The sequence below is a fragment of the Pelodiscus sinensis genome, chromosome 4 (assembly GCF_049634645.1).
Source record: "Pelodiscus sinensis isolate JC-2024 chromosome 4, ASM4963464v1, whole genome shotgun sequence".
In the NCBI taxonomy this organism is placed as follows: Eukaryota; Metazoa; Chordata; order Testudines; family Trionychidae; genus Pelodiscus; species Pelodiscus sinensis.
In genome coordinates, this window is record NC_134714.1 from 44538630 (window position 1) to 44566333 (window position 27704).

The 27704-nt window shown below is 49.6% G+C and overlaps 2 protein-coding genes across 3 annotated transcripts in view; one reads left to right on the forward strand and one right to left on the reverse strand.

The window, feature by feature from the left end:
- Nucleotides 1-18735, forward strand: part of LTBP2 (latent transforming growth factor beta binding protein 2) — a 129908-nt gene extending 111173 nt beyond the window's left edge. For both annotated transcript variants that reach the window (XM_075926872.1, XM_075926873.1), the window contains 10 exons: nucleotides 1644-1769; nucleotides 2481-2624; nucleotides 2999-3190; nucleotides 3325-3408; nucleotides 10526-10654; nucleotides 12088-12228; nucleotides 13797-13964; nucleotides 15187-15477; nucleotides 15742-15891; nucleotides 17660-18735. In XM_075926872.1, coding sequence (XP_075782987.1) covers nucleotides 1644-1769; nucleotides 2481-2624; nucleotides 2999-3190; nucleotides 3325-3408; nucleotides 10526-10654; nucleotides 12088-12228; nucleotides 13797-13964; nucleotides 15187-15477; nucleotides 15742-15891; nucleotides 17660-17832 — 1598 coding nt within the window. In that variant the 3' untranslated portion in view covers nucleotides 17833-18735. The remainder of the gene's footprint in view (nucleotides 1-1643; nucleotides 1770-2480; nucleotides 2625-2998; nucleotides 3191-3324; nucleotides 3409-10525; nucleotides 10655-12087; nucleotides 12229-13796; nucleotides 13965-15186; nucleotides 15478-15741; nucleotides 15892-17659) is intronic.
- Nucleotides 18736-19067: 332 nt separating this feature from the next.
- Nucleotides 19068-27322, reverse strand: NPC2 (NPC intracellular cholesterol transporter 2). Its single transcript, XM_006117747.4, has 4 exons — nucleotides 27140-27322; nucleotides 20914-21021; nucleotides 20450-20622; nucleotides 19068-19771 (listed from the first exon to the last, which is right to left on the reverse strand). Exons 1-4 carry the CDS (start codon nucleotides 27216-27218, stop codon nucleotides 19685-19687), a joined length of 447 nt encoding a protein of 148 aa, XP_006117809.1. The 5' UTR covers nucleotides 27219-27322; the 3' UTR covers nucleotides 19068-19684.
- Nucleotides 27323-27704: the final 382 nt, after the last annotated feature.

Sequence of the window (27704 nt, forward strand, 5' to 3'; positions counted from 1 at the left end):
CAGAGTCCCCTCCACATTCAAAGCTACATGGTCTTTTCCTTGTCGCGTGAATTTTGTTACATGCACCAATATGAAAGTGACGTGTCACACATCACCTCCGTGTCATACAGCATCTCCACGTTATTGCACATAACAAAGCTCATTCTGCTCCGGGGTGAGAAAAATTAGAGGGAACACTGGTCATATTCCTCCATAGCAATGGGGAGGAGGAAGTGCTTGGCCAGCATAGATGTTGATAATTCTGAGTGCTTGTTTTCCTGGCTGTTTTTAGTCTAGACTTCTCTCTTCTTGGCATTTGGTAACAGACACTGCATTGTGCAGCTTTTCCTCTCAGGGAGATTCCTGGGGAGGTTACAGTCCATGCCAGGGCCGGGATTATATTGCAGCACAGAGCTCCCCGAGAGGCAGCTGCCTGCTGGGGTTATGAGCTGTGTCTAATGCCTCCCTCTCTCCCTGGAGCTGCTGGATTAACTGTGCTCTGACAGCGCCTAGTAGCTCCACTCTGGGGTTGGTGCATAGAGATCCCCTCTGCAGAGCCCCAGGGTTGGATTTAGGGCTACGAGCCCAGGGCAGCACTGACAGGTGACACTACAGAGGGATTATTGTGGTGATAAAAAATCCTCCAGACTCTCATAAGCTGATGTGAGGGGGAGCTGTTGCCAGCGGGGGCCCAGCACTGCCACTGGCACCACAGGTTAATGCCATCTGAGGTCAGCTTCATCTTCTTCAGCTCCAGACAGCACTAAGCTGCAGACATAGCTCCCTCAGTTACTGTGAGGAAATCTCACCCCCATGTGGCAGAGAGAGGGGAATGAGGCCCGGGTGCACTGTGCAGCTGGCCAAGGTCCTCTCCCTTCTCCTGAAAGGTCACTCTCCCTGTGGGGAGACAGCCCCTGCAGCCCTGACTCCTCCCAGCTTTGGGACACCCCATTTTTCTGTGAGGGTCATTATGGGCAGCAAGTCCCCAATTGAGCCCAAGAGGCCATAAGCCAGGGTTGGGTGCTTGTGGGGCCTGTGTGCTTGGAGAGCAGGCTCTGCGCAGCTGCAGTCAGAGCTCTCCATGGGTCAGGGTATGAATCAGAGGAAGGAGAAAAAGCGCAAGTCTGCCACTGATCAGCACAAGGGTCAGGGCAAGAGAGAACATTCCCTGTTTGTGTTCCTTCCCCCATATGCTCCCACACTCCCCTATATACCAGCCCATAACCTCATCTGCAGGTTATTCTATCCTGCATCTACCATACTCCCTTGTCCTTGTTGATAAACTCCATATTCCTCTATACCCGCCCATTTGCACTTCCCATCTCCTATACCTTCCCATAGAACTCCCTAGAGCCATCTATGTCACCTATCCCCCTAATTCCCCGGCCCTGTATGCTCTTGCATCCTGCCTGTACCCATTTGGAACACTGAATTGTAGTGGAGGTTCCCTAACAGTGGCTTTTTCCCCTGTGCTAAGTTATTTCCCTTCCTTCTTGCAAATTAGGCAGAGGAGCTGGGCAGGCCTAGCCCTGTGATCCAGCGGCAGCAAGTGCAGAGAGCTTTTGCTCTGGGTACTTCCCAGGGGCTGACGCTGTTGGGAGGGCTCTGGGAGCGTGATGGGAAAGGAGGCTCTGCACTGACCCAGGCCCGCCTGTCTCCTGCAGACATAGACGAATGTGCCAATGAGACGCTGTGCGGGAGCCACGCCTTCTGCGACAACACGGATGGCTCCTTCCGCTGCCTCTGTGACAGTGGCTATGAGAACTGGCTCCCAGGCCAGGACTGCGTGGGTAAGTCACTCCATGCTTCTGGCCTGACGCCATCATGCTACCTCGGTCTCTGCCTCCTGCACCCAGGTCCCTGTACCCGTTGTGCTGCATGAATCAGTCCATCCGCATCTCAGTGAGGGAGTGCCTCCCAGCAGGGGTGGGGAAATCCTTTTCCTGTGGCTCCCTCAGGATCCCTGACAATGAACAGTCTGCCCAGGATGGTGGGGCTGTGAGCAAGGCAGGAGGGGCAAGCAGACACCAGGAGTCTCCAGGGCTCTTTTCGGAGCAGATGGACACAGGGACCCCCAAGGGGTGAGAGAAGCTCACTCAGGGGATTGAAAATGGGCGAGGCCAATGCCTCCACTCAGGAGGGGCTGCAGATGAATGGTGAAGGGGCTGATTATTGGATAGTGACAATGATGAGTGCCTGAATTCCAGCAGCTCGAGGAGGAAATATCCTGTCAAATCCCAGCTAGTCCATTCCTAAGGGCCAGGGCAGGATCTCTTCCTGGCGCTGAGTCTAGGTGTTGTTTAAATGCTCCTAGGAAAGGAGTTCTCTGCGGTTCATGGATTGGGAGTCCTCTTAACGTTCCAGTCTGTGCAGCCCATCCACAGCTCCTTCCCTCCCACCGCACCAACAGGGCAAAAAGCATCCACGACTCTGAGGGCTCAGGTGGAGGCACTGGCCCAGTGTGGGAGCCCTCAAGCCATATCCTTTGCCCTGTGTTGCAGATGTGAACGAGTGTGAGCTGATGCTAGCTGTGTGTGGAACTGCCCTCTGTGAGAACGTGGAGGGGTCATTCCTGTGCTTGTGCCTAAGTGACAATGAGGAATACGACACGGAGACAGGAGAATGCCGGCCACGAGCTGGCATGGGTAAGATTTCGCTGGGTGGCAGCTGGTTACAAGCTGGCATGAGTGAGAATTTGCTGGGGTGTGAGCTGAGTGCCAATGGGTTAGTGCTGGCCCCGACTTGGAATGGGTGAGCTCTTGCTGGTATGGGAGCTGAGTGCTAACAGATTAGTGCTGGCCATGAGCTGGCGTGGGTGAGATCTCACTGGGACAGGAGTACGGGGCTGCCTGGGCATTGTTTGATCTCACCTGTGGGGATCTGCTCTGAAGGCTATATTGCCAACCCTGTTTTCATCATGGGAGATTCAGGATGTGGGGCAACCCACCCTAAGCCTCCAGAGCTTAGCATGTCATTCAGGCCTTCTGTTGAACCTCTTTTGTGCTCTGTTGTCTCCCAGGGGACTCGGAGCAGCCCATAGCACCACGTCCCGCTGGCTCGGAGCGGAAGGAGTGTTACTATCACATCAGCGACATCCAGTTGTGTGACAGTGTCCTGGCCAAAAACACCACCAAGGAGGAGTGCTGCTGCACTGAGGGGGCAGCTTGGGGGGACAACTGTGAGACCCACCCTTGCCCTATCCTAGGCACAGGTAGGGCACCGGCCCCAGCACTCTCTCCTCATGCGGATCAGAGCACATAGTGTGCTCACTGTGTCACAACCTAATCATAATACAAATTCCTGAGGGCTTTTTTTCTCTTTCCCTCTTCCCATCCTGTCTGACAGTGGAATACAGTGAGATCTGCCCCAGTGGCAGGGGTTATATCCCTGTGGAAGGGACTGTGCTCTTTGGACAGACGTCATACACAGGTACCAGCACCTTTTCTTCTTCCCTCTCTGCAGGCTCTGGGCTACTAGAATGGTTGTCTGTACCTCACACAAGCTCTGAATTGGTTCATGTGGTTGAGGGAGGGGTGGGTGAGATTCTGTGGCCTGCACTGTGCAGGGGGTCAGACTAGATGATCATAATGGTCCCTTCTGACCTTAAAGACTATGAAACTATGTGAGCCTGAGAGGCCAAGTATGTTGCCTGGAGAATAGACCACTCCACTTACAGAAGAGTGCCAGCTGGGAGAAAATGTCAGAGGTTGCTATGAAGACAGGAAAACTGACACAGAAAGGAGAGGGGCTGGAGGGAGAGAATTTTCTGACACCAAATTAAATCCCTCTGGAAACTGTAGAAGTGTCTATTTAAGAGAGAGAATGGACACACAGTAGGGTGGAAAGATATGAGAGGAAGCAGACACTGGTGATGAAATCAACAAAAAGCAAAGCTGAGGAGGGAAATAAACCAAAATGCTACAATTGTAAGATCACTAGTCAGATGATAGATTAGGTGGTGATTACCCCGTGAAGGCTGCTGACTGAACTTAAAAAACGTATAGGGGATATTGTAAGACGCTGGGAGATGGGAATCTTTTAACTGAGCATAAAAACAAAGAACAAGCTGATATAAAAACTAAAATGCTAGGGAAAGTTACAGGAAGTTACCACTAATAATGTATTGCATTCATTAAAGCTGATCAATGATGAAGATAACCAAAAGCACAGGAGAAGGTAAAATGTCCATAAATGGGTGACTAATTAGTAAACAGGGAACTGATATCAAAGCCATCAGCAGCTATGGTGATTACATTTAAGGGAAAAGCTTGACCTGAGACAATAATGCTAGGGTTTCAGGTATTCTGAACCAAGCCATATCCCTTAGATGTTGTAACTGCCAATAGTATGGGTATGTAGCAACTGTTTAAGGGAAAATGAAATGCAGTAAATGTGAGGGAGAGCATTCCTGTGAAAATTGTTTAAGAAGGACAGAGGTCACATGTAATAACTGTGGCGGTAATCACGCTCCAGCATACAGAGGGGGTGCGTCTAGAATGGCAAGATTTTGCGCAAAAGCAGGTGCTTTTGCGCAAAAACTTGCCAGCTGTCTACACTGGCCGCTTGAATTTGCGCAAGAGCACTGATGTTCTAATGTAAGAATTCAGTGCTTCTTGTGCAAATACTTTGACGCTCCCGCTCAGGGATAAGCCCTCTTGCGCAAGAATATTTGCGCAAGAGGGTCAGTGTAGACAGGCACCTTAATTTTTTGCGCAAGAAAGCCCGATGGCTAACATGGCCATCGGAGCTTTCTTGCGCAAAAGCGCGTCTATACTGGGCACGGATGCTTTTGCGCAAAAGCATCCTTGCCAATCTAGACGCTCTTTTGCAGAAATACTTTTAACGGAAAAACTTTTCTGTTAAAAGTATTTCCGCAAATTCAGGCCAGTCTAGACGCAGCCAGGATGTATTGCAGCAAGACAAGCTAGTGAGAAACAAAAGACAAAAAGTGTTAATAATGTGCCTTATGTGGCAGCAGTAAAGCGACTCTCAAAGCATTAGGCGGAGAAGGAAAATTCCAGCAGCCCAGGATAAGAGGAATTGTGGGCACAGCCGTATTCAATAAAGATTATGATAAACACAGCAGAAGGAATAGATGGTGAGCTCTAGTAGTGACAAAATAAAAGATTAATTGTACATCACAGAGGAAAAATCAGAAAAAAGTGAATTTTTCAGCAAGGACAGTGGAAAGCATACTTATAAATTAGCAATTTGTCAATCGACCTTATGAAATTTTGAATGAAGTCAATGGTGAAGTGTGACTAGTAAGGAAATTTCAATCTTTTGCTGGAATGTGCACAGTTTTCTAGTACATGTTCAAGAACTAAACAAATATATCCTGGAAATGAAAGCTAAATCTGATCTCGTATGTATCCAGGAAACATGGTTGCTTGGAAGTTTGCTTATAATATTCTAAGACATAGTGCCTTTAGGCAAGACTGAAAACTAGGAAGAGGACAAGGTGTTTGTACTTTCATAAGGGAAGGATTATGCTGCATAGCAATGGAGAATGAAGAAGTAAGCCCAGAATATAATGTTGCTGAGATTCCCATGCAGAAGAGAAATATTTCTGTATGGCTTTATGAAGTCTATAACTCTTATGTGAAATCAGAAAGTTTGGAGCTATAAGAAATAATGAAGAATGCTAAATGACCATATGTTATATATGGTGACCTAAATAGTGATAATCAACTGTGGGGAAGTAAGACAACTGACAAAAATGGTGCATATTTAGAAAAGTTCATGAATGAAAACAATCTAGTTGTTTTAAACAGTGACACCTCAGATACATTCAGTGCAGCAGATGGTAGTTTTTCCTATTTAGGTGTGGGAATTGTAACAGCAGATACAAGTTGAACCTCTCTACTCTGGCACCCTTGGACCTGACCAGTGCCGAGCCAGAGAATTTGCCAAACCATAGGAGGTCAGTATTGTCTAGCAGCATTACCAACACTTCCACTGCTTACTGGGCTCTTAGAAGACATTTAGGGGTAGATTAGAGCTAAATAATAGCATAGAACAATGAGAGTCAGAACTGGTGGCTGTAAACAAACTTTATGGAATTGCAGGAAACTTGGCTACATCATAAGTGGACATCTGACTAACTAAAATCATGTCAGACCATGAATGTTGCCAGCCTAGGGATGTAAAAATGTGGTTAAAAATGTAACCGTGTAACAGCTAAAAAATCATAGTGGTTACGCAAGCAGGGGCTCTGCAGTATAAAGCTTAAATAAACAAATAAGCTTTATACCACAGAACCCACAGCAAAGCCTCCCCCGGAAACAAAGCTGCCCCCTTGGGAGCAGGACTGTCAAGGAGCCAGTGTGGAACCTGCAGGGGGGAGCTGCTGGGCTCACCACAGACAGGGGCTGTTCTAGCGGGTCTTGCAGGGCTGGCGCAGCCCCTTGCCCAAGGCGGGCTTCAGCCCCTATCAGTTAACTGGATCTGGTAAGCCTCACCCATTAATGGTGAAAAAAACCACAAATGGTCTGGTAGCACTTTATAGACTAAACAAAACATGTAGATGGTATCATGAGCTTTTGTGGGCACAGCCCACGTCATCTGAAGAAGTGGGCTGTGCCCACGAAAGCTCATGATACCATCTACATGTTTTGTTAGTCTATAAAGTGCTACCAGACCATTTGTTGTTTTTTTCTGTAACAGACTAACTCGGCTACCCCCTGAAGCTCCATTAAGGGTGAGGCTTACTGGTTAACCAGTTAACCTTTTACATCTCTATGCCAGACCAGAGCATTCTGGCCTAGAAAGGTTCAGCCTGTATTGCAACTAAATGCAACTAGGAAATATATAAAGAAGAAGGAATGGGGAGCAATCATTTCCCTATACTTACTGTTTTTGAAGGGCAAGGGAAGGTTGAAGATAATGGAAAATTATCCACCTGGAATCTTAAGAAAGCTAACTGTGAGCTATTTAAAAGTAAATGTGCTGAATTTGTATGAGTGATGGCAGAGAATTTCAATGACAGTGTAATAAAGGAATTAATAGCAACCGCTACAGCAGCTATCCCTAGGATATTGAAACAAAATTAAACCCCCAGACTAAAAACTGAGCTTCATGGTAGAATGAGGAGTGCAAAATGGTGGGTAAAGAATGGAACAAAGCCTACAAAAAAATGAAAAACACACTGACTAGTGAAGATCTCATGAAATATAGAAGTAAAACAATAGCACAAGGAATTATGAAAAATATAATAAAAGAAAAAGAGTTGGAGAGGGTATTTTGGGTGGATAAATAAAGATACCGTGACATCAGAAATACATAGGCAAATTAGAGGAATGAATGGAATTCAGACTAAAGCTTTGTCTACGTTAGTACTTTTGTGAGCAAAACTTTTGTCAGTCAGTGTCAGGCATGTGAAAAACCACACTTCTGACTGACATAAGTTTTGCAGACAAAAGAGCGGATTTGGACAGTGTTGTGTTGGTAGGCGAGTGCCTTCCGCTTACATAGTTACTGTCACTTGTTGGGGGTGGTTTAACTATGCTGGCAGGAGAGCTGTCTCCTGGTGGCATTGAGCAGCTATATGGGAGATCTTACAGCAGCTGTAGCTGTAAGGTTTGCAGCTGTGCTGCTGTAAGGTCCAATGTGTAGACATAGCCTAAGAGTAGCCACATCACAGGTTTCATTGGAATTGATAAGATAGTAGAAGCTTTGATCACGAGAAAGCAGAAATTTTAGCAAAAACTTGTCAATTGGGTGAGTAATGATGGAAACCAGAGTGAAGTTTTCTATCAGATGGAAAGACAATTCATTGAAGAGAGCCATGATCTATTATGTACTTGATGTAAACATGAAGATACTATATTGAGTGGATGATTTTGTAGGGCAAACTGAGAAAGCTGTTGGTGTCAGCAAGAGTGCCACCAAGATAAAGATAATATATTTAACATAATGTGTAACTATCTCTCTGAAAGCATGTTGAGGTTTCTCTTGGAATTATATAACACTTGTTTGGTGGGGGGAGAGGAGAGATTTCCGTAGGGTTGAAACATGAAGTAGTAATTCTAATATGAAAACCAGACCAGTTGCCCTTATATTCTGTTTGGATAAAATTATGGAGAGAATGGTGAATGAAAGATTGGTTACCTTTTTGGAAAACAATGGCATCATGGGTGAGGTGTAAAGTTGTTTTAGGAGGTGAAGGTGCACCATTGATTGCATTGTTAAATTAGGAACTAAAATACACAAAAGTCTGAGCAACAAAGGTTTTATGATAGCTGTCTTTCTAAATATTGAGTCACATGGTGACATGCTGTGCAGGGACTGCTAGTTGTGCAAAGGAGATGCACTAGGAAAAAGGGGAAGAATATATGTGTATGGGTTAGAGAATTTTTGAGTTAAAGAACCATGAAGGTCAAAGTTGGGAACATTATATTGTCAAATATATACCGTATCAAAAATGGTACACCATAGAAAGTGTTATTTGTTAAATAAGATTGGGCTGATAAGTGCTGAGGTAGGAGTCACTCTATATTCACAGGTGACTGTGCTCAGTGGGTTAGAAGTAGGAATAGTGAGGTGGCAGAAAAGGGAATTAACAAAGAGTTACTAGAGATCTCTGGGGAAATGCACGGGGTTTTATGTTTTCCATTTGAGCTTTATGAAAAGGAAAGTTACAAACTATATATGTATGAAGAACAAATACTAAGAATTAAAAGGTTCAAATTCTTATTGCTAATATTTGATATTAAGTTACTCTGAAAAAAATCTTATCAACCAGCAGTTCTCAAATGACAGGGCGGGCCTCCGAAGGGAGGCGCAGGAATGTATCAAAGGATGTGTGCTTTCTTCTTTATCTTTGTAAGAGCTCTGTCTGTCAGCTGTGGCGGCTGGGGCTTGTGTAGAAGGGTCATGCACATGCAGGAGGCAGGGATAAAGGGTACAGCCAGAGCCCCCCCATCCTAGGGCTGACAGCCAGAGAGTACTGCTTGGGTGCCCCCTTCCAATACCCCACTGGGAGTCGGGAAAGCCTCAGGCTCTCCCCCTGGCCCAAAATCCCTCACCTGGAGGTGGTGGGGCTCCAGATGTTAGCCCTGGAGTGACAGTAGCAACACAGAAGGGTGGCAATAGGTTGCTAAGTCTACTGTGAAAAGTGATACTGATAAATACTATTTTCCACATTGCCTTTCTTACTTCTGTGCTGCTGCTGGCATGGCACTGCCTTCAAAGCTGGGCACTTGGCTAGCAGCCGCTGCTCTCCGGTCTGGCTTCAGCACTGGGTGATGGTATATGTATTTGTGAGTGGGAGAGTGTAAACAACTAGAGACACAAAAAAGGGAACCTGATCAAATACATTTGTGAATCACTCTTATAAACTGTATTAAAGGAAAAATTAATCTGGTTATAAATCTTGCTGGGACTAACTGGGGGTGGATAAGAAAAAGCTCCTGTTGCTATACAGAGTTTTAATCAGAGCAGGTTAACTATGGCTGCCAAGCTTTTGGATCAGCATCAAAATCAAAACCTAAACAATTTGATTTTAATACAAGCCAAGGCACTACAAATTATGTACAGTGCATTCATTACAGTACTTATAGGCACACTACAGATAGCTCCTAGGGAAATTCTATTCCACTATGAATGAAACTACTGGGCTGTTGTTTGTGGGACTTTATTGTCCAGGAATGGATGGACTGAAACCACTACCTGACTGGAGGGCAATGGTAGAGGAATAGAGACAAACCCACAGGGTGCTTATTGGGGTAGGAGCTGGCTGTGCCACCCCAGCTGGGAGGAGGTGCTCTAGCTGTGAGTGCACTCCAGCATTGCACTGAGAAGTAACTCGCTAGGACACCTTTGGGATGGCGCTCTCTGGCCCTGAATTCAGCTGAATCAGTGGTGGGAAGTTCTGAGACAACACTGATAGACAAGGCTTTTTTTACTTCAAAAATCATGAGTGTGAGTGACTTCTAGCATTAAGCTGGCAATGCCCTTTCCAGCAGAAGCCGCTTCTTCCCATTGCATTTAACTCTAGCAAACTATCTTTCTGGGGCTGATATTTCTCAAGTTTGATTCCAACCAAGAGGCAAAGCTTTTTGGGAAGTTTTAGCAGAATCCATGCAGTGGTTTTTGAGTTCTGCCTGTTTATAAACCAGACTTCCAGTCTGTAAAAGTTTAGCTCTTTCTCCTCCTGTTTTGCCGAGCTGGACTCCAAGCTTGTGGGTTTGGAATGTGGAGTTGGCTCTGGCTCTTTAGCTTCATGGGCTGGATTTTAAAACCAGTTAAAAATATATTTGTGCAACTTGTTTGTGTGCACACCTCAGGGAATTGTACATGCAATATCCATAATGAGCCCTATGCCCACGATTTCCCCTTTGCCCACTTTGCCCATGGATGATTCCCTGCCCCTACTCTACTTGCAGGATATTCCTCTCTGCCTGAGGTCAGGCCCTACGTGCTGAGCTGGTTTTCCCCAGCCTTGGCTCATTTGACCCCTGAGGTGGAAGGAACAGGTTCCCTTGCTGGCTGCAAGGTGCATTGCCTCTGTGACTGACACAACCTCCCCCACCCTCTCTCTTGGCAGATGCTGACGAGTGTGAGATGTTTGGCCCTGAGATCTGTCGGAATGGGCATTGTATGAACATAGTGCCAGGATACAAGTGCTTTTGTCGCTCTGGCTATGTCTTCGACTCCAGCCGGCTGGAGTGTGTGGGTGAGATGGCCCTTCCCATCTGGGTGGCTCCTCCCTCTCTCTGTCTGGGCCTCTACGCTCCTCACTGCGGGAGGCAGGCCCATTCTGTCCTTATGTCCCCCTTTCTGTGTGGCTGGCGACACTGCTGGTGCCCATGTTATGTGTAGGTTGTAGTGTCCTCCAGGTCCTCATATGGAGACAGGGTGGTGCAAGTGTTCCCTGCGGCCTTCACACAGTGTGTGTTAGGGATGTGACTGGTTAACCGGTAAGCCTCAACCTTAAAGCTACTAGCATCTCCCACTGGCTCCTAGGCGGAAGCGTGGCTTGGGGCTCAGGGTGCTGCCCCTGCTTGCAAGCATTGCACCTATGGCTCTCATTGGCCATAGTTCCTGACCAATGGGAGCTGCAGAGCTGGTGTGTGGGCTGGGGACAGCACACACAGTGCTCATGGCCATCCCTATACTCAAAAGCCACAGGAAGTTGCTAGCAGCTTTCTGGAAGATGCACAGAGCTGGGCAGGCACCTTACCTGTCCCGCTGCAGGCATGAGTGGTGCTGACTGAAGCAGCCAGGGTCCCTTTTCGAGTGGGCATTCTGGCAGTTTGGCGAGCCTTCCAGTCCGATCCACTGACTTGGTACCCAAAATCCTATTACTGCGGGTGATGCAGGTGGGGAGGGGCCGAGTTATCACTTGCACCAACCCCTGTTTAGCTGGGGCTGCGTCCTACCTTCATTGGGCAGCTGCAGCTTCCCACCCTGGCTCCAGTCCCATGCAGGGAGTGGGGAGAGGGGTAAAGCAGTGAGTGGCAGAGGGAGGGGGAAAGAGGAGCAAACGGGGGATGAGGTCTAAGGGGAAGGAGTAGGGTCTTTGAGAGAAGAGGCAGGGTAGAGATGAGGCCTGGTGGCATAGGTGGTGGGTGAAGGTAGGAAAAGGAGAGACAAGCCCCCAGCCCTGCCTGTCAGCCCCACCCTAAGCCCTTTGTCCAAGCCCCAGCCCCATGGGCACCAACCCCCCCCCCCCCATCCTGCACCACAGGGAGGGCGGCCAGCACCAGGCCCCAGCCTCCCTGTTCCAGAGAATGCGGTCCCAGCCTCCCCAACCCCGGATCATGGGAAGGGCGGGTGCTCAGGGACAGCAACACTCTGCCCTCAGTACACCTACAGGAAGCGTTCTATGGGCGGAGAATGGGTGGGACCAGTCTGGTGGTTTGGGAAGGCAAAGCCTTCCTCCGCCTATGATACCTGCCGCTCCTGCCTGGAGGGAAGGGGGGCAGAGGCAGGCGCTCAGGGGAAGGGGGATTTTCAGCATGCCTGCTGGAGTGTCTGGCTTTTAAATATTACAAAGCGGGCAAGCTTAGGTGGGGGGAGGGGTAGCAGAGGCGCTTCATGGAACAAGAGTTGGGTGGTGCCCTTGCTTGCCAGTGTAACGGTGTCTCTCCCGTCCTGTGGTTGCAGATCAAGATGAGTGTGAGAACGAAATGTCCTGCGTGAATGGCGAGTGTCTGAACACAGATGGCTCCTTCCACTGCTTCTGCAGCCTCCCCCTGGTGCTGGATGTGACCCGCAATCGCTGCATCAATGTCTCAAACAGGGCAGGTGAGTGGGGCTAGTGAGCAGGCTGAGTGCTGCTTCTGGGCCTCAGGGGAAGTGGGTTTGCATGATCTGCACCATCATGGCCTGAGATTGCAGGACAAGCTGTGTCCCAGGCCCCCTTGATGCAAGCCTCTTCGGAGTGGGAAGCATTGACATAAGGTGGTGGCGTAGCCCACAGGCAACATGGTGCTGCATGCAGGGGAGCAGGAAGGACAGGGTGCAGGGCCAGACTCAAGGGGTATATTGCATGCAGGGATCTGTGGAGGACCTGGGGATTGCTGTACATAAGGCATGTTGTGGTGGGCTGTCTGGGTCTGCAATTCAATGCATGGCATTGTCGGGTGTCCAGTTTTAAACTAGAACTCCCAGTTCAAAAGGTACCCTGGTGGCTCTGGTCAGCACTGCTGACCAGGCTGTTAAATGTCCAGTCAGTGTGCAGTGTTACTAAGACAGGTTCCCTGCCTGCCTTGGTACCAAACGACTCCTGGAAGCAGCTGACGTCTCCCTGAGGCCTCTTGGCACAGGGGTGATCAAGGAAGGTCCACAAACTGCCCCCCTCCCTGAGCACCAGCTCTGCAGCTCCCATTGGCCAGGAACCACAGCTAGTGGGAACTATGGGGATGGCACCTGTGGGTGCAGGCAGCACTCCTCGGTCACACCTGCATCTAGGAGCCAGACACAGCAGCTATTTTGGGGAGTCACTCTGAGCCAGGTCAGGCAAGGAATCTGTCTTAGCCCTTGCTACACCACTGACCAGGAACCACCTGAGGTAAGTGCCACCTGGCCGGAGCCTGCATCCCTGCCCATGTCCCAACCCCTGCCCCCAGTCTGAATGCCCTCCTGGAACTCACACCCCAACCCTGTGCCCCAGCTCTTAGCCCCTTTCCGCACCCCCAACCGCTCATCCCTGGCCCCTTTCCAGAGGAAGGGCCATCCTTACCAATCTGCAAAATATGCATCTGCGTAGGGCACTATGAAATTTGGGGCACCTGCCTGCTTTAGTAGCCAGCCCCATCCCCCTGCTGCCCCGCCTCATGAGCTGTGCCCAGCAGGGGTCAACTCTAGGCATTGAAAGATCTGGGACAATTCCCTGGCCCACCCCCATCCCACTCTCACTCCGCACCTTCCCCTAGCGATGCAGCTTGGGGGAACAGCAGGGGGTGTGGTGCCAGCAGCAGGGATCTCCCCCACCCCTCACTCACCACAGACGGGAATTGGAGCAACCTGGTCCCAGCCCCCTCCTTTTCATTGGCTCCCAGCTGTGTCGCTCCTCTTCCTGCCACCAGTGAGTGCTGGGGGCAGTGAGCCTCCTCTCTTGAGCTTCTGTGAATTGTTCCTCTGTCCCTCTGCTCTCCTGCCGGGAGGGAGAGGAATGCAGGCAAGCTGTGTAGATTCCCGTCACTCCCTGATAGTGAGGGGAAGGGGAAGAAGAGCAAGCAACATCCTGGTATGTGCTTCTGCAGCCCCCCGCCTTCCTGAAAGGGTGCCCTTATGGGCCCAGCACTTTCTTAGGGGATCCCAGGAGACCTAGGAGATGTCCCCATGGCCTCCTTTCTCTGCCTCCCTAACAGAAGACCTGGATGAACATGAAATCCACCTGGACATCTGTTGGCAGAGAGTCTCCAACTACATCTGTAACCAGCCACTGCGGGGGCGACAGACCACGTACACCGAGTGCTGCTGCCGCTATGGCGAGGCCTGGAGCCAGGACTGTGCACTCTGCCCCCTCCGGGACTCTGGTGAGAATGCACAGCCACAGGAATGATACCTGAGGACAGGTTGGCTCAGGGACTGTGCAGCCTTTGGCCACCAGGCTCCTGCTAGTTAGACCCTGCAATGGGGAGCAGCGAGGGAAAGGTCACTGTGGGCTGCGTGAGTGGAGAGAGGGCTCTTCCAGCAGACCCCAGTGAGCAAGTGTTCACATCCCAGAAACCAGCCCCGCAATCTGTCATCAAAAGGCCCCCTTATTAGCAGCCAAGGACCGAATGGGCCACCGGGAATGAATTCTCCTGTTGTTCCCAGGGGAGTTCCTGGGCTGAGGTGTGCTGGCAGAAGTGGCATGCAAGTCCTTTGCTTGATGGTATCTGAGTGATGGCACTTAGTGTCACAGCACCCGTAGTACTGCACTGAGGCATGGGTGTTAGTACCAACTCTGAGCAGTGCGTCTGCTTCTCAGACACCCTCACTCCCTCTGGCAGTAGCTATGTGTTCTGGAGTAGGAGGGTTCCCGTCCAACCTATGTCTACACTGCCCCCATTTTGTGCAAAATACATGCAAATGAGGCAAAGAGTGGAATATTGCCACGCCTCATTTGCATAATTAATTAGACTGTTTTTGCACAAGAGGTTTTTGCACAAAAAGGAGCTATCTACACTGCTCCTTTTTGCACAAAACCCCCCTCTTGTGCAAGAGCCGTTCTGCATTTTTTCAGGATTTTTGCGCAAAAACGGAGCCTAATTAATTATGCAAATGAGGTGCAGCGATATTCCACGCTTTGCCTCATTTGCATATTTTTTGTGCAAAACGGGCAGTGAAGACATAGCCCAAGAGAGTACAATATTTTCCTGGTAAGATCTGACCCAGTACCAGCCCAGACAGCTCTTTGAGGCAGCTATCTAATGCCCTTGGTCATGGCTTGGAGTGTTAGTTCCTCATACCTTGCATTTCCCATAACAACCCTGGGATCCAAGGAGGAAGCCTCTTGCAAGAGCTGGACACAGGAAAGTATCTTCCCTCTGGCAAATTCCAGCAGTACAGCTTGAGAGCCTTTTCCCGCTGCTTACAGATGCCCTAGCTCTGCCTGGCCCCAGCTCCTCCTGGGCTTGGCTTAACTTGGCCCAGCCTGAGACCATCCCTGATGCGATCCCCTTCCCCCACTTGGCTGATCCCTGGACAGTCAGGGACCTATCCTCCTTTGTACCATGGTGCTAAGCTACCCCTTCCCTTTCTTTCCACCCCCAGAGGACTTTGCTCACCTGTGTAACGTGGGCAGGGGAGAGACTGAGAGGGAGGCTGGACTTCAAGAAAGGCCTGGATACGAGTATGGACCAGGCCTAGAAGACCCTCATTATGGACTGTATAGCCCAGACCTAGGGACCTATTACAATTTCCTGAGTCCTGAATATGGAGCCCCCGATGTCAGCTTCCCCCAGAGAGAACCAAGCAGCGAAGCTGGTGGCAGCACATTCCTACGCACTCCTCCTCAACTCCATCCAGCACAGTCCCAGCCCCGCTACCTGCCCAGCCAAACTGGTGAGTACTGCAGAAAAGTAGGAGGTATCCTGGTGGCTTCCTTAGGTTCAGGCTATGCTCAAAAAGTTACTCCCACCCCCTTCTCCAAAAGCCAGGCAGGACAGGAGCTCACCTGTATTATCCAGACCAGTATCCTTCATATCTGCTGCTGTGGCCTCTTTACATGGCTCGCCTGCCAGTGTGCTGGTCTGCGCTTCCCCTGTGGGCAGCCAGCCTCTCTCAGAACTTATTCCCTGCAGGCTAATGACCTCTCTGTATCCGCAGGGCATTTCGACAGCTTTGAGGGACTCCAGGCAGAGGAGTGTGGCATTCTGAATGGCTGTGAGAACGGGCGCTGTGTGCGTGTGCGCGAGGGCTACACCTGCGACTGCTTTGACGGCTTCCAACTGGACATGGCCCACATGGCGTGTGTAGGTGAGTGGCCCCAAGTGGTGAGAGCGTTAGCTTCACAGAGGCCAACTCTCACTTGCCCTCCCCCATAGCTGGGCTCCCTGTGCTCAGAGGCTGGTGCTGGTGGCTGAGCTCCGTAGCTCCCAGACACTTCAGCTGGGGAGCTTAGCACATTCGTTGCCAGCTACTGCCCCCTAGAGGCACTGCCCAGGAATGGCCTTGGGGAAGCAGCGTGAAACATTCTCCCTGGCTGCTGCCAGACCCACACTGACTGTGTTCCCATCACAGAACTGCAGAGGAGAGAGCCAGGCTCCAGGGGTCCAGGCAGGAGGGCCCTTTCCCTCAGCACCCAGAGCCGTCACTCTAGTCAGGGCATCAGCCACATTCCTGGCACGTGCAGCTGAGCAGCAAGTCTGAGCCAGCATCCCAAGTGCCCTCCACAGGTTATACACCCAGGCTGAAGCTGAGGGGAGATTTATACAAGGTCTGGGTCTGTCATGGGAAGGGCAACCCCTGCCCACTCAGTATGGAGATGGTGGGTGCTATGGGGAGTGAGAGGGAGCCCCACTTCCTCAGTAGGGTGGGGAGCTGTGGGGAATGAGCTGATGGCAGCACATTCCTACACACTCCTCCTCAACTCCATCTAGCATAGTCCCAGCCCCGCTACCTGCACAGCCAAACTGGTGAGTACTCAGTATGGAAAGGGACTGGGGTCAATGAGGGGGGAACTCTGCTTGCTCAGTACCAGAGGTGGGGGTGCTATACAGAGAACCCTGCTTGCTCAGTGTGTGGGGGGGAAGGGACTGTGGGGAGAAACAAGGAAAACTCTAAGTTAGCTCGGAAAAGGAGAAGGCATCTAGGAATCAAAGCAAGAGCAGAGAACAGGTTGGAGGTATGTTTGCACTAGCCGGTCTGAGCAAGCTCCCTGCGGTGCTAGAACACCATAAGCACTGGTGCAGATAAGTACAGGTTCTTTGGCCACTTGTTACATAGCAGTACACTCATCAGGTCTAATCAACATGGTGTTTAAAAGCCGGTGACCCGTGGGCCTCCTCTGCACTAGCACTCCTGTCCCAGAAAAGCTGGTGGAGACAGAAAGCCTCCATCAGTCCTCTGGAACAGCTCTAAGGTTATTAAAATGCTCATTTGTTTGCTTAGTGCAAGGTTCCTTGCCTGTGTTTTGGTCCCAGAGGTGATAATCGGCCTCTTTCAGGGCCATCCCAGAGGTGCCCTTGTTTCTATTTCCCAGTGACCTTGTCAAATCAGCAAGAGAAATTTTGCAAGACCAGAATGATCCTTTCCCCCAAATCCATTCCTAAGCGAGGCAGCACAGTGAATTCTTCTTGGTGATCTGTGTGCGTACAGGGGCAATGTCAATTGTGGGGAAGTCTTTTGTGGCCTGGAGGTACTGGATGTGAGAGAGCCCTATGCAGCGTGAGGTTGCTGGGTATGAGGGAGCACTGAAGCACAGACACACTGGAGGTTGCACTGCAATGAGGGTACTGAGTTTGGGGCAACACTGCGTGGCTTGGAGGTCACTGTGCATAGAGAGCTGAGTGTCATAGGGGTTCTGGGTTTGGGAGGTTTGGTGACCCCTATTCAGCATGGAGATCCCAGCCATGAGGGGTTGGAGAGTTCTTTGCAGTAGGGAGGCTAGGGGTGGGGGAGCTCTGTGTAGCATGGAGGTATGGAGGATGGTGTGATGTCAGGGTCATGGAGGTGCTGGGGTTGGGTGTGTATTGTGCTGCAGATCATGGCTTTCAGGCTTTTTCCCCCTTGCTTTTCCTTTCAGACATCAATGAATGTGAGGAGGTGAGCAGCCCTGGGCCCCTGTGTGAGGGCGGCACCTGTGAAAATACAGAGGGGTCCTACCGCTGCAGCTGCTCACCTGGCTTTGTAGTGCTGGCTGAGCCCCACCGCTGTGCTCCTGCACCCACCCAGAGCCCGGCAGCAGCACAGCTTTAGGGAACCGACGGGGCAAGCGTGGCCCCCTTCAAACATTCTGCTGGTACCTGGGATCCATTGGCTGCAGCAAGGTCTCCTGGGATTGCAGCAACTTTGAGGCACTTTGCTCATCTCCCAAAGCACACAATCTTCTTGCCACACCTTGCCCAGCTGAGCCCATAGGGACACAGTCTAGGGCAGAGCTCCATCTTCCTTCTGGTGCAGCCATCTTCCTTCTGGTCTGCTCACCACCAGCCTCCTGCTTGTGTCACAACATGGGTACTCCCCACTTCCTCCACCAGGCCTTCCTCTTCCCCTCACTGCACAGACCTGTCAGGCTCACCATTACTGATATGGCTAAGCAGGCCTGAAAATAAGGAACTCTAGTAGCTGAAGCTGCAGAAGGGCAGCAGCTGCCCCCTCCCGCGCCCCCAGCTCCTCAGTAACCGGTGTCAATAGCTGAGAATGGTGTGGAAGACTTAGCCCCTTTCCCCCAGTACCTGATGGAAGGGTTGATAATTTGTCATGGTGTCCTACTTGAGGGCCCATGGGACATTTCTTCACCCTGCTGCCACCCCTAGGCCAGAGCCTTCATAGTTGCTGATGCTACCCCTCACTGCTTTAACTGGTGTTTTTGTTCTGCCCCAAGGACAACCTGGTGCATGAACCCTAGGCCTGGGAGTTTGAGTGTGAGGAGGGCCAGCCTCAGCTTTGTACAGCTGCTGCCTGACTTCTGGAGGTGGCTTGGATGTGGAACCCAGTAGGTTTGAAAGGCCTAGGGACCCTGTTCTCCCTGCATCTATCCGGGGCACAAGATTTTCACCCCTGCACTTTGTATAATTGCCTAGCAGTAGGATGGGGTTCTAGCTTTGTAAAACTGTTGGTGGCTTTTCCCAATGGAGTCTGCTAGAAACATCTGTTATTGTTAAATAAAAATTTTATTTTGGGCCCTGTGGCTCAGACATTGGGGTTAGCCTAACAGTTCAGTCCCTGTTTTCTAGTAGTTTTTGCCCATACTCTCTCTCTAGGGGGAGGTAGCCCTTTTAAATATCCTGAAAGGATATTTTAATACTAGCTGGTGTGTAGCCTTAACTCCTGCTGCTTTTCCTTTCACATAACCAAGGAGAAATAATATTGCCAGAGCCTACTGGCAGGCGGGACCCAAGCTGCTCCCTCACAGCAGCTTGTTGCGGCACTGGGTGCATCTTCAGCATGAGAGCTCAGCTACAGTGGCTCCCCATCACACAACGCAAAGCAGCAATTTGAGTCTTTATTAAAAGGCAAGTTATAAAAAGAGGTTAGGGTTTGAAGAGCTCCCCATATGAGCGAGGAGACAGTGCAAATCACGCGTTAGTAAGAATCATCCCTGTGGCAATGCTGCGGGCAGTTGGGAGAGGAAGCATTCTCCCAGCTGCAGAGTTGCTAGCCACCACTAAGCCGCCTTTGGCTATGGGTAGAGATGCTGGGCACAGGAACACTGATCATGACGGAGCAGGAGAAAAGCAGACAGGGGGATGCAGCAGCACTGCATCATGACAGGCACTGAAGAGTTAACAGGCAGCTGCTGACATCAGCTCCATTGCATTGCAGAACAAGATCCCTGTATGATTAAAGTAGCCAAAGACTTCCAGAGCTCCAGCAATGTGGGATGCTCTGCTGTTTAGCCACTGCCACCAATGGCTGCCATACTTTGCTTCCCCTCAAACGGAGATGGTGCAGCTGCTGCACCTCCCTTCTGGCACAGCACAATACCAGCTGCTTGGAAGCTGCAGAATTTTGAAGCAGATGCCAGGAAATGCCCATTATTTAAGAGTCTGACCCATTTTTTCCCCTCCTACACCCTGCCTTCCCCCAAAGCGAGGCACAGGGCTCCTTAGCTGGTGATCTGCACAGGTATCTTCCAGCAGAACAGCATGTCGCCTTGGTCATCCACCAGCTCCCACATGACGATCAGTTTAATCTGGAAGAGAAAGGAAATGAGTGTACAGTGACTTGCTGGCCCTCCATCATGTGGGCAGTCGGAGTTTGTGGGATGGGGAAGGAGAGAACCCACCTCTCTGCCCTGATAATGGGAGGAACTGCTCCTCTGGAAGCAGACTGGGAGCCAGGGAAGCTGTAGCAGGCTAATTCCAGGTATACTGTACTCCCAGAATATCTTTCCTGACAAGCAGGGCTGATTGGGAGCTCACCAGAGACTCCTTCTCCATTCCACACCCCTGTGGTGATAGAGGGCCTTGTGTTCTCTCAATTGAGAGAAGTCCTGGTGCTTTGAGCTGAAGTTTTCATTAAGCCCTCCTACCACTGGGAGACAGGAGCTGGGCTCTTTGGGAGCCACAGGCTCTAGAAGGTGATTACCTGGAAGCACACTTGCAAAAATCTTCCCCAACCCTAGCAGCAACAAAGCTGCTGCCCCTGACAAGTCCAGCCTAGGATCGGGAATTGGAGATGGTCATGGAGAGAATACCACCTGGAGCAGAGATTACTCCTGACATGTGATCTTAACAGCGCCTTTTTCCTGAGCCTCCACCCATGCACATGCTATCCCCAAGGGCCTCCTGGCTCAAACCCGTGCTTTGGGGCTGAGCCCCGACCAGACTGGGTAGCTCTGAAACCTGGAGCTGGCCTGGGGATCACTTACATTGGGATATTCGCTTTTCACAGGTAGCTTGTTGAGGTAGCTGTAGGAACGACCTTTCTCAATGGGGCACTGGATCCCACTCTTACATCCATCAGGCTCAGGGATGGGAAAGGGTATGTCCACATGGAGCATCTCCCCATATACCTTGGCTTTGCTGCCCTGGCTCTCGATCTCTGCAGAACAGGGAAAGTCATGAGAGTGAGAAGAGCAGTCCCCACAGAATACCATTTCTATCCAGGGCAGTGTCCTTTGTCAAGTGGCTCATAGGGATGCATTCTAGGATGAGGTCATCAATAGATGCTTTTCATTTCCTCTGAGGACACTCCTCAGCCATCCTGCCCCACTCCTCCAACTGCTGCAGGCAAGTCCCAGGGGTGAAAAGTTGTTACCTCCCTTCTGCCCTTCCATCTCCACCCACCGCTGCAAAGAAGCTCACACCCTCAAGTAACAATTTCTGTCCTTACTGCTGGAGAAGGTGACATTGACACTGTAGGACTGCCCTTTGTGGAGCTGGCAGGGTTGTGTGGGGCAGGGGCTCACATTCACTTCTGTGATGGTTCCATCTTTGGAGCCTGAAAGAATAAAAAGCAGTTGGTCATTCCAGGCTGTTTCCCAAAGCCAGAGGCCTCCAGTCAATATACAATAACACCCAGTCCTAATGTACATGACAGACACTGCCAATGCCAAACACGACAGAATGCACACACACCCTCAGAAGGAAAGAGTTTTGGAGACTAATGAGGCCTCAGACAGACCTACTGTGTGAACAAACTGGAGAGAGAGAGAGTCCAGAGCCATTCAACAAAAATAAGTTTAGAAAATATGATCAATGCCAATTCTCACGTCTGGTCTAAAGAGGAGAAGGCTGAGCAGGGACCTGGATAAATCTTAAAATATGTAAAAGGTTGTTAAAGGGTAGTGTGTGATCAATTGTTCTTCATGTTTACTGGGTGTAGGACAAGTCATCATCCTAGTCTGTAGCAAAAGAGATCCAGATTGGACAAAAGCTTGTTAATGATGAGGATAATTAAGCAATAGAAAGGTTAACAAGGGAGGCTGTGGGATCCTCATCAGTGCAGATTTAAGACAGGCTGGCTGAAAACTCCTGTTATGAATGGGCTACATTGGAGGTTCTCAACCAGGGATACGTGTATCCCCTGGGGTTACACAGAGGTCTTCCAAAGAATACATCAATTAATGTTTGCTTAGTTTTACAACAGGCTACAGAAAAAAGCACTAGTAAAGTCCATACAAACTAAAATTTCATACATTGACTTGTTTATACTGCTCTATGTACTATACACTGAAATGTAAGTACAATATTTATATTCAAGTGATTTATAATTATATGGTAAAAATGAAAGTAAGCAATCTTTTGTAATAGAGTGCTGTGACACTTTTGTATTTGATGTCTGATTTTGTAAGCAAGTAGTTGAAGCGAAGTGAAACTTGAGGGAATGTGAGACAAGTCAGGCTCCTGAATGAGATACAGTAGTCTGGGAAGGTTGAGACATTGCTCTAGGTTTACTTAGCCCTGCCTCAGCAGAGAAAGTGAGAGTGGGGAGGATGATGGACTAAATGGATGTTTGGGTCAAATGTTAATGGTGTTGCATTGTTCTGGACTGCTCCTGCAGAGTACTGATTTAATATGGGACCACTGCTTAAGGAAGTGTAAAAACCTGGATGGGCATGTCCCCACCCCCCTTCCCCCCCCCATTGGCACCACTTTATTTGGTTATAAAGAGTGCTTTTCAACAGGCCATAGAGAAAGAAAAAACCTGCTCTGGAATACAGGGAAGCATGAAGTAGCCAGGTTAGCAGACTGGCATGCTGGGATGTAACAGGTGGAGTTTCATGAGACGGCAGCACAATGTACCTCTCCAAGCCTTTTAACTACATTCGCAGCAAGTCAGTGCCACCAATGAGGGCAGCATTTACAATGATGAAGGAGATTAACACTTAGGATTGGGAGAGACTATTAGAGACCTACTGCAGCTCCCTGGTACTAACATAGGATTGTTCCCCACCTGTTCTAGTCAATGGTCTCCAGTGATGGACCTTAGGACAAGGTAGGAGAAAATACCAGGTGAAGTTCAGTGACTACAGGGGAAGATGGAAATACCCACTTCTGTATGTAGATAAGCAGGGCTAAAGACAAGAAGGGAAGATTGGGCATAGTGGGAAAGTTGGTACAGAGATTCAAGGAGGGAGAATCATGGTTAAGAACAGTCAGAAAGGAAGATCGTGTAGGATGAAATGAAGGGAGAGGGAGGATTTGCAACTCTCCTAGCAGGAAAACAGCAGAAGATGAACTAGCAGATGAGTAGCAGAGAGAGGAAAGGACACTGGTAGCAGAGAAGGGACTTAGAAGTCTACACTGGCCTTGGCAGGAGAGAAAGGAGGTAACGCTCTTTGCTTAGTGACAGACATGACAGTCGTGTCCACAGAGCAAGAAGGGGGACTACTAAAATTGCAAAGTGTCCTCACTGTGAATTCTAGTACCTGTGAAGGGCTGTGACTATACAAACATGTGCCCTGAAATACAAATCCTTCACAACAGGGAACAAACAGGAGCTTCGCTCTCTGCAGTCACTACCCACTGTTCACAGACAAACAGCAGCAGAGCCTGTCAAGACTGAATGGGGCAAGGAAAGTTTAGTAATATTTTTAAGGTAGTGTTTCACCTCGGAGCACTGCAGTGCAGCACAAAATCAACTAAAAACCTCCCTAGTGTCTAAAGATCCTCCTCAGCAACTGTAGTGCCTTCAGTGGGTGGGCATGCACTAGGCAAGCACTAAAGACAGGAGGTGAAAGACAAAGAGCATTATTTATCAATGCCAGTCTCTTACAAAGTACGTTTATGACAAAGTTTTAGAGTTTTCTGGCTTTAACTCAGTTACTGGCATTTCAGTTAAAGTTTAGTAACATACAGGTGACCAACACAAAGCAGCCTTGGGGATATCTTTCTAATTAGCCGAAAATGTTCAGTCTCCCTCTGTTCTCAGCCTTTGAGAAAGAGCAGTCTGTCATATCTTGTTTATAGAGACCAGAGGTGAATTAGATTGGAGGGAGGGAAGGTCACTTCATCTCTTTATCTCCCCCACTCCCTATCATCCTTTAGTTTAACAAACACTGTGTCAAATGTGACTTCCCCATATCAGCTAGATAGTGAGCCATGGTTCATATAAAAGCCGATATACAATGTATGTGTTGGTTTATCAAGAGCTGTGGCATCATCCATTATGATTCCTAAGTCTCTCTCAGCTTGGCTGGTCACTGGTTTCTCCTTCCTCCAAAATGGTGTGGTGGTATATCACTCTAGGAACCTCTCTCAACCTTTAGGTATCAAAGTATTTTTTAAAAATAGCCCTTTTCTGCCCTAGGCTTCTGTAGCTATGTCTACACTACAAGATTATTTTGAAATAACTCCCTAAGTAACTATTTCAAAATAAGCTTATTCCCCAAGGGGAAATGAGTTGTTTCAAAACAACAGGTTTGGTAGTGTGGATGCTCTGCTTGTTATTTCAAAATAACGGGAGTTATTTCAAAATAACTCCCCAGTGAAGACATGTCCTAAGTTATTTCTCTGTCCTGTGTAGCATTTCAGAAACTAGACAATGTAGTGCTATTGCTCAACTTTACTGATGTGCTCTTTAAGCACCTTTCTGATTAGTGAGATTGATCTGGCCACATCCCATTTTGTGGAACAATGTAGCTTACAGAATCCCACTGGACACAACCCCTAATTTAGTATCTTGCCATTTATCATTACCTTTTGTTCATGGGCTATCATCACAGCAGCCTCTCTACCAGAAGCAGGGCTATTCAGTACAAAGTGCATTACAAGTCCCTTTGTGAATTTAGCTTGTTAGGTGCCTAACTGGTCCTTTCAGTACAACACTTGGGTGCCACTGGCACTAACAAAACCCTTGTTCAGCTGCTGCCTCACCCTGTGGGCACCAATGGGAATTGAGGCTATTTCTACCAGTGGCCATGCACAAAGCCAGCTCAGTCCTGATGTACCCCAGAGCCAACTAGCTACTTAGAGCCCTTGTTCACATCTAAGCCCCAGTGGGATTCTCCTCTCCCTGTTGTAGGAGTCTATTAGGTGGGCTCAGAGTACACTTAACCCAGCAGGGGACAGCAGGTGGCTGGCAGGCATAGGTCGCAGAATAGCAGATAATGCAGTGCGACACCCAGGTTGGAACTCCCATGCTGCCTAATATGAAGCTAGGACTAGGCATGTTAAATTGCATTTAATTAATTAGTCGATGGAATTTCCAGCAGAGTCTCTATATATTTAAAAAGCTGAAGCACAGCTGGTGGGGACAAGCTGATTCCTGGCTCACACTTAATTCCCCTCACTGCGTTTCAGCCTTTTAAATAAATGCATTAAGAACCTGGCAGCTCTTAATATATTTAAAAAGCTGAAGTGCAGTGTCTGGGACTGGGCACGAGCCGGGAATCAGCTGATTCCCAGCTAGCACCCAATCCCCTGCTATGTCTCTGCCTCCCCCATGCCCTGCAGAGATGGTGCTGGGAGGAACCATCTTTTAAGCCAGCTCTCCCAGCACCAGCTCCAGAGGCAGCAAAGGAGGGGGGAAGTGACTAGTCGAGCCACTACTCAACTATCTGATAAACTTATATTTATTGGACACTCGACTAGTCGTTTACATCCCTAGCTGGGACCTGCAGCTGATTCTTCCACTGTCTAATGGAGCATTCTAATCACCAGTCTATATAGTCACATTTCCTCTCTGGCCTAATGAATATTCACTGAGACCCGTGTTTCCCAACTGGTGCGAAATTAAGGGTTCTGCCCCCTCTTAAAGAGACAGTCAATTAAATGCCACAGTGGGGCTTTTTTTTTTGGTTCAATAAAATGTGGTGGGGTTTTTTTTTTTTTTTTTTTTTAAGGCAACCCTAAGAGTTCCATGGCCATATAAAATTGGGAAACACTGACTTAGACAAAGCAGAATAGGTTCCCAAAGAGCCTGATGTTTAGGGCACATCGCTGGAGCATGGGAGACTTGAGTTCAAGTCAATCAGGTTTCCCACCTCCCCAGTGAGAGCCCCAAGCACAAGGCTGTTAGCTAGAATGGGATGGGACACACCAGGCTTTTACAAAAAGGTTCCTAAACAAGGTAAGTCCTTAATGCCAAGAGAAGGTCCATGGCTGAAACTCCGAAGGAGAGACAGGCCTTTGGTCAGTCAGGTGCTTAGGCTCAGATCAGTGAGAGTTAGTTAAGTATCTTTGTGGATCTTGGCCTTAATCCCCGCATCTTTCCCTTGTATTTCACTCCAGATTAGTTTAAGCAGGTCTCTCCACTCTGCTTGATGGCTTCTGAGAATCCTTTACTTAGGCACCTGTATCTCCCCTAAGTGAAGGCTGCTATTTCACTGGATGGCAGGGACCCACGAGTCTGGTGTCAACACACATAAGTCATCTTTGTGAATCTAGCCCTGAGTCCCTACTTGGAAGAGCTTAAAGTTCTATGCTAGCAGCCAGACAGATGCTATAAATTTTTTTACTTGGGTACTTCCATCATTGATAAGTGAAGATTTTCCCGAACTGCTTCCTTCAGTCTAGTTCAATGACGGCTGATTTCTTGCAAGTGCTTGAGGGCAGAAAGCTTTCATTATACCTGACAGTGTCCATTCAAGCCACTCAATGTTCCAGGAAGACTGGGAAACACTACTGAATGCAAACAGAGATTCTTTGGCCCTCTGTATGGCTATTCATTTTGAAATGCTAACAAAAGCTAGCTGGACAGGGAGAGAGCTGGATGGGCATGAGGCTGTACAAGAAAGGATTTCCCGTTGCTTTCTAAGGAGCATTGGGAAACTGAGCTGGAAACTCTAGGAGCTACTTTATCAATAGGATGTGCATGAATTTTCGTAAGAACATTGGTGCGCCTCACAGAAACATAGTGCCACTTAGTGCAAGCCTAGCAGACAGACTTGGTACAACAGCCAGGCCTAGCACACCTCTGGACACTCAATGCTATTTATATATGGAGCAAAATGATTCTGAAAGCTGGAGAAGTTTGAAGCTAGAAATGCAGGTACTTTATGGATCTCTTTGCTCTAGTATCCCAATCCCTATATTTGCCTTTGGTACAACAAGCACAAACCTGCTACTAGGGCAAGTCTCTCCTTCCTTTCTCAGAAGCCCAGAGACATTCCAGACCCCAAAGTTTGCTAGTTAACCATAGTCTGTAGCCTCAGACCGAGAAGAGGAACAGGGATGGATGTGTGCAGTCTCCTAGGAGTGCTGTCACTCAGGGAGCAAAGAAGTGAAGCTGCCTAGCAAAGGGCTTCGGGAGGTACTGGAGAAGAGGAAAACAGTAAGTGCTTCCAGTGCTAGGCGAAAGGAGGAGCCTTGACAGCAACTCCAAGGGGCCGGGGTGGGACCCTAGGAAGCCCTAAAGGATGCGACCCAAGCCGCCCAGAGGAGAACACCCGCTCCAAGAGGTCCCTGCACCTTTCCCCCTGCCAGGTTTCGTGGGCTCCCCAGCTCCGAGCTTGTTCGGGTTCAGCCGGCGTCCCTGTCCCTTCCCCGCCGGATGGGGAGGCGCTGTGTGCTCCGGGGCTACAAGAGCATGGCGCGGAGGGGGGGGGAGAGACACGGAGCCGCCAAGTTAGCGTCTGCAGCGTCCCACGCAGCCGGGCAGGGCGGAAGCCACTCACCGCAGTCCAAGAACTTGAGGGGCTCGGCCCGCGCCACGGAGCCGAGGGCCAGGAGCAGGGCTACGGTCAGGGCGAGCATGGTCTCAGCCGGCGCGTGATCTGGGCGAGGATCTGTGAAGTGCGGCGCAGCCTGAGTTAGCCGCAGCAGGTCACCTGAGAGCAGCGGGCCTAGGCCCGCCCATGCGCTCAGCTGACTGCGAGGGAACCAGCCCTCCCCGCGGGCAGGCGGGGCTTGGCCTTCTGTGGCTCGGGGCCAGGAGAGAGCGCAGAGGACTGGCCCTCCAGCCTGGGGGCAGCCTACGGGACTCTGCTCTTCCCCTTTAGACTCCTGGCTCTAGGCGCCCGGGCCCAACCACCATTCAGATAAAAGCCCTCCAGCGTGATCAGGCCGGCCAGACACCCCCAGGGCCCGGCCCAGCCGCACAGAAGCGTTCAATAGCCCCACGAGCCCTGAGATGTGAGTGTCTGGCCCCTTTTTGGTTCGGAGTTTAAGGGGCCCTCGGATTTTATTCTAACATTCCCCCCCCCCCCCAAGAAAAGGGCTAAAACCCTCCTTTCTCCACCC

Excerpts from the sequence above, each read along its gene's own strand:
- NPC2 (XM_006117747.4), bottom strand. The coding sequence starts at position 27,218 with ATGCTCGCCCTGACCGTAGCCCTGCTCCTGGCCCTCGGCTCCGTGGCG. Across the intron at positions 20,623-20,913 it reads CAATGTCACCTTCTCCAGCA|AGATCGAGAGCCAGGGCAGC; the intron begins GTAAGGACAGAA and ends CCTGTTCTGCAG. Across the intron at positions 19,772-20,449 it reads TGAAAAGCGAATATCCCAAT|ATTAAACTGATCGTCATGTG; the intron begins GTAAGTGATCCC and ends TTTCTCTTCCAG.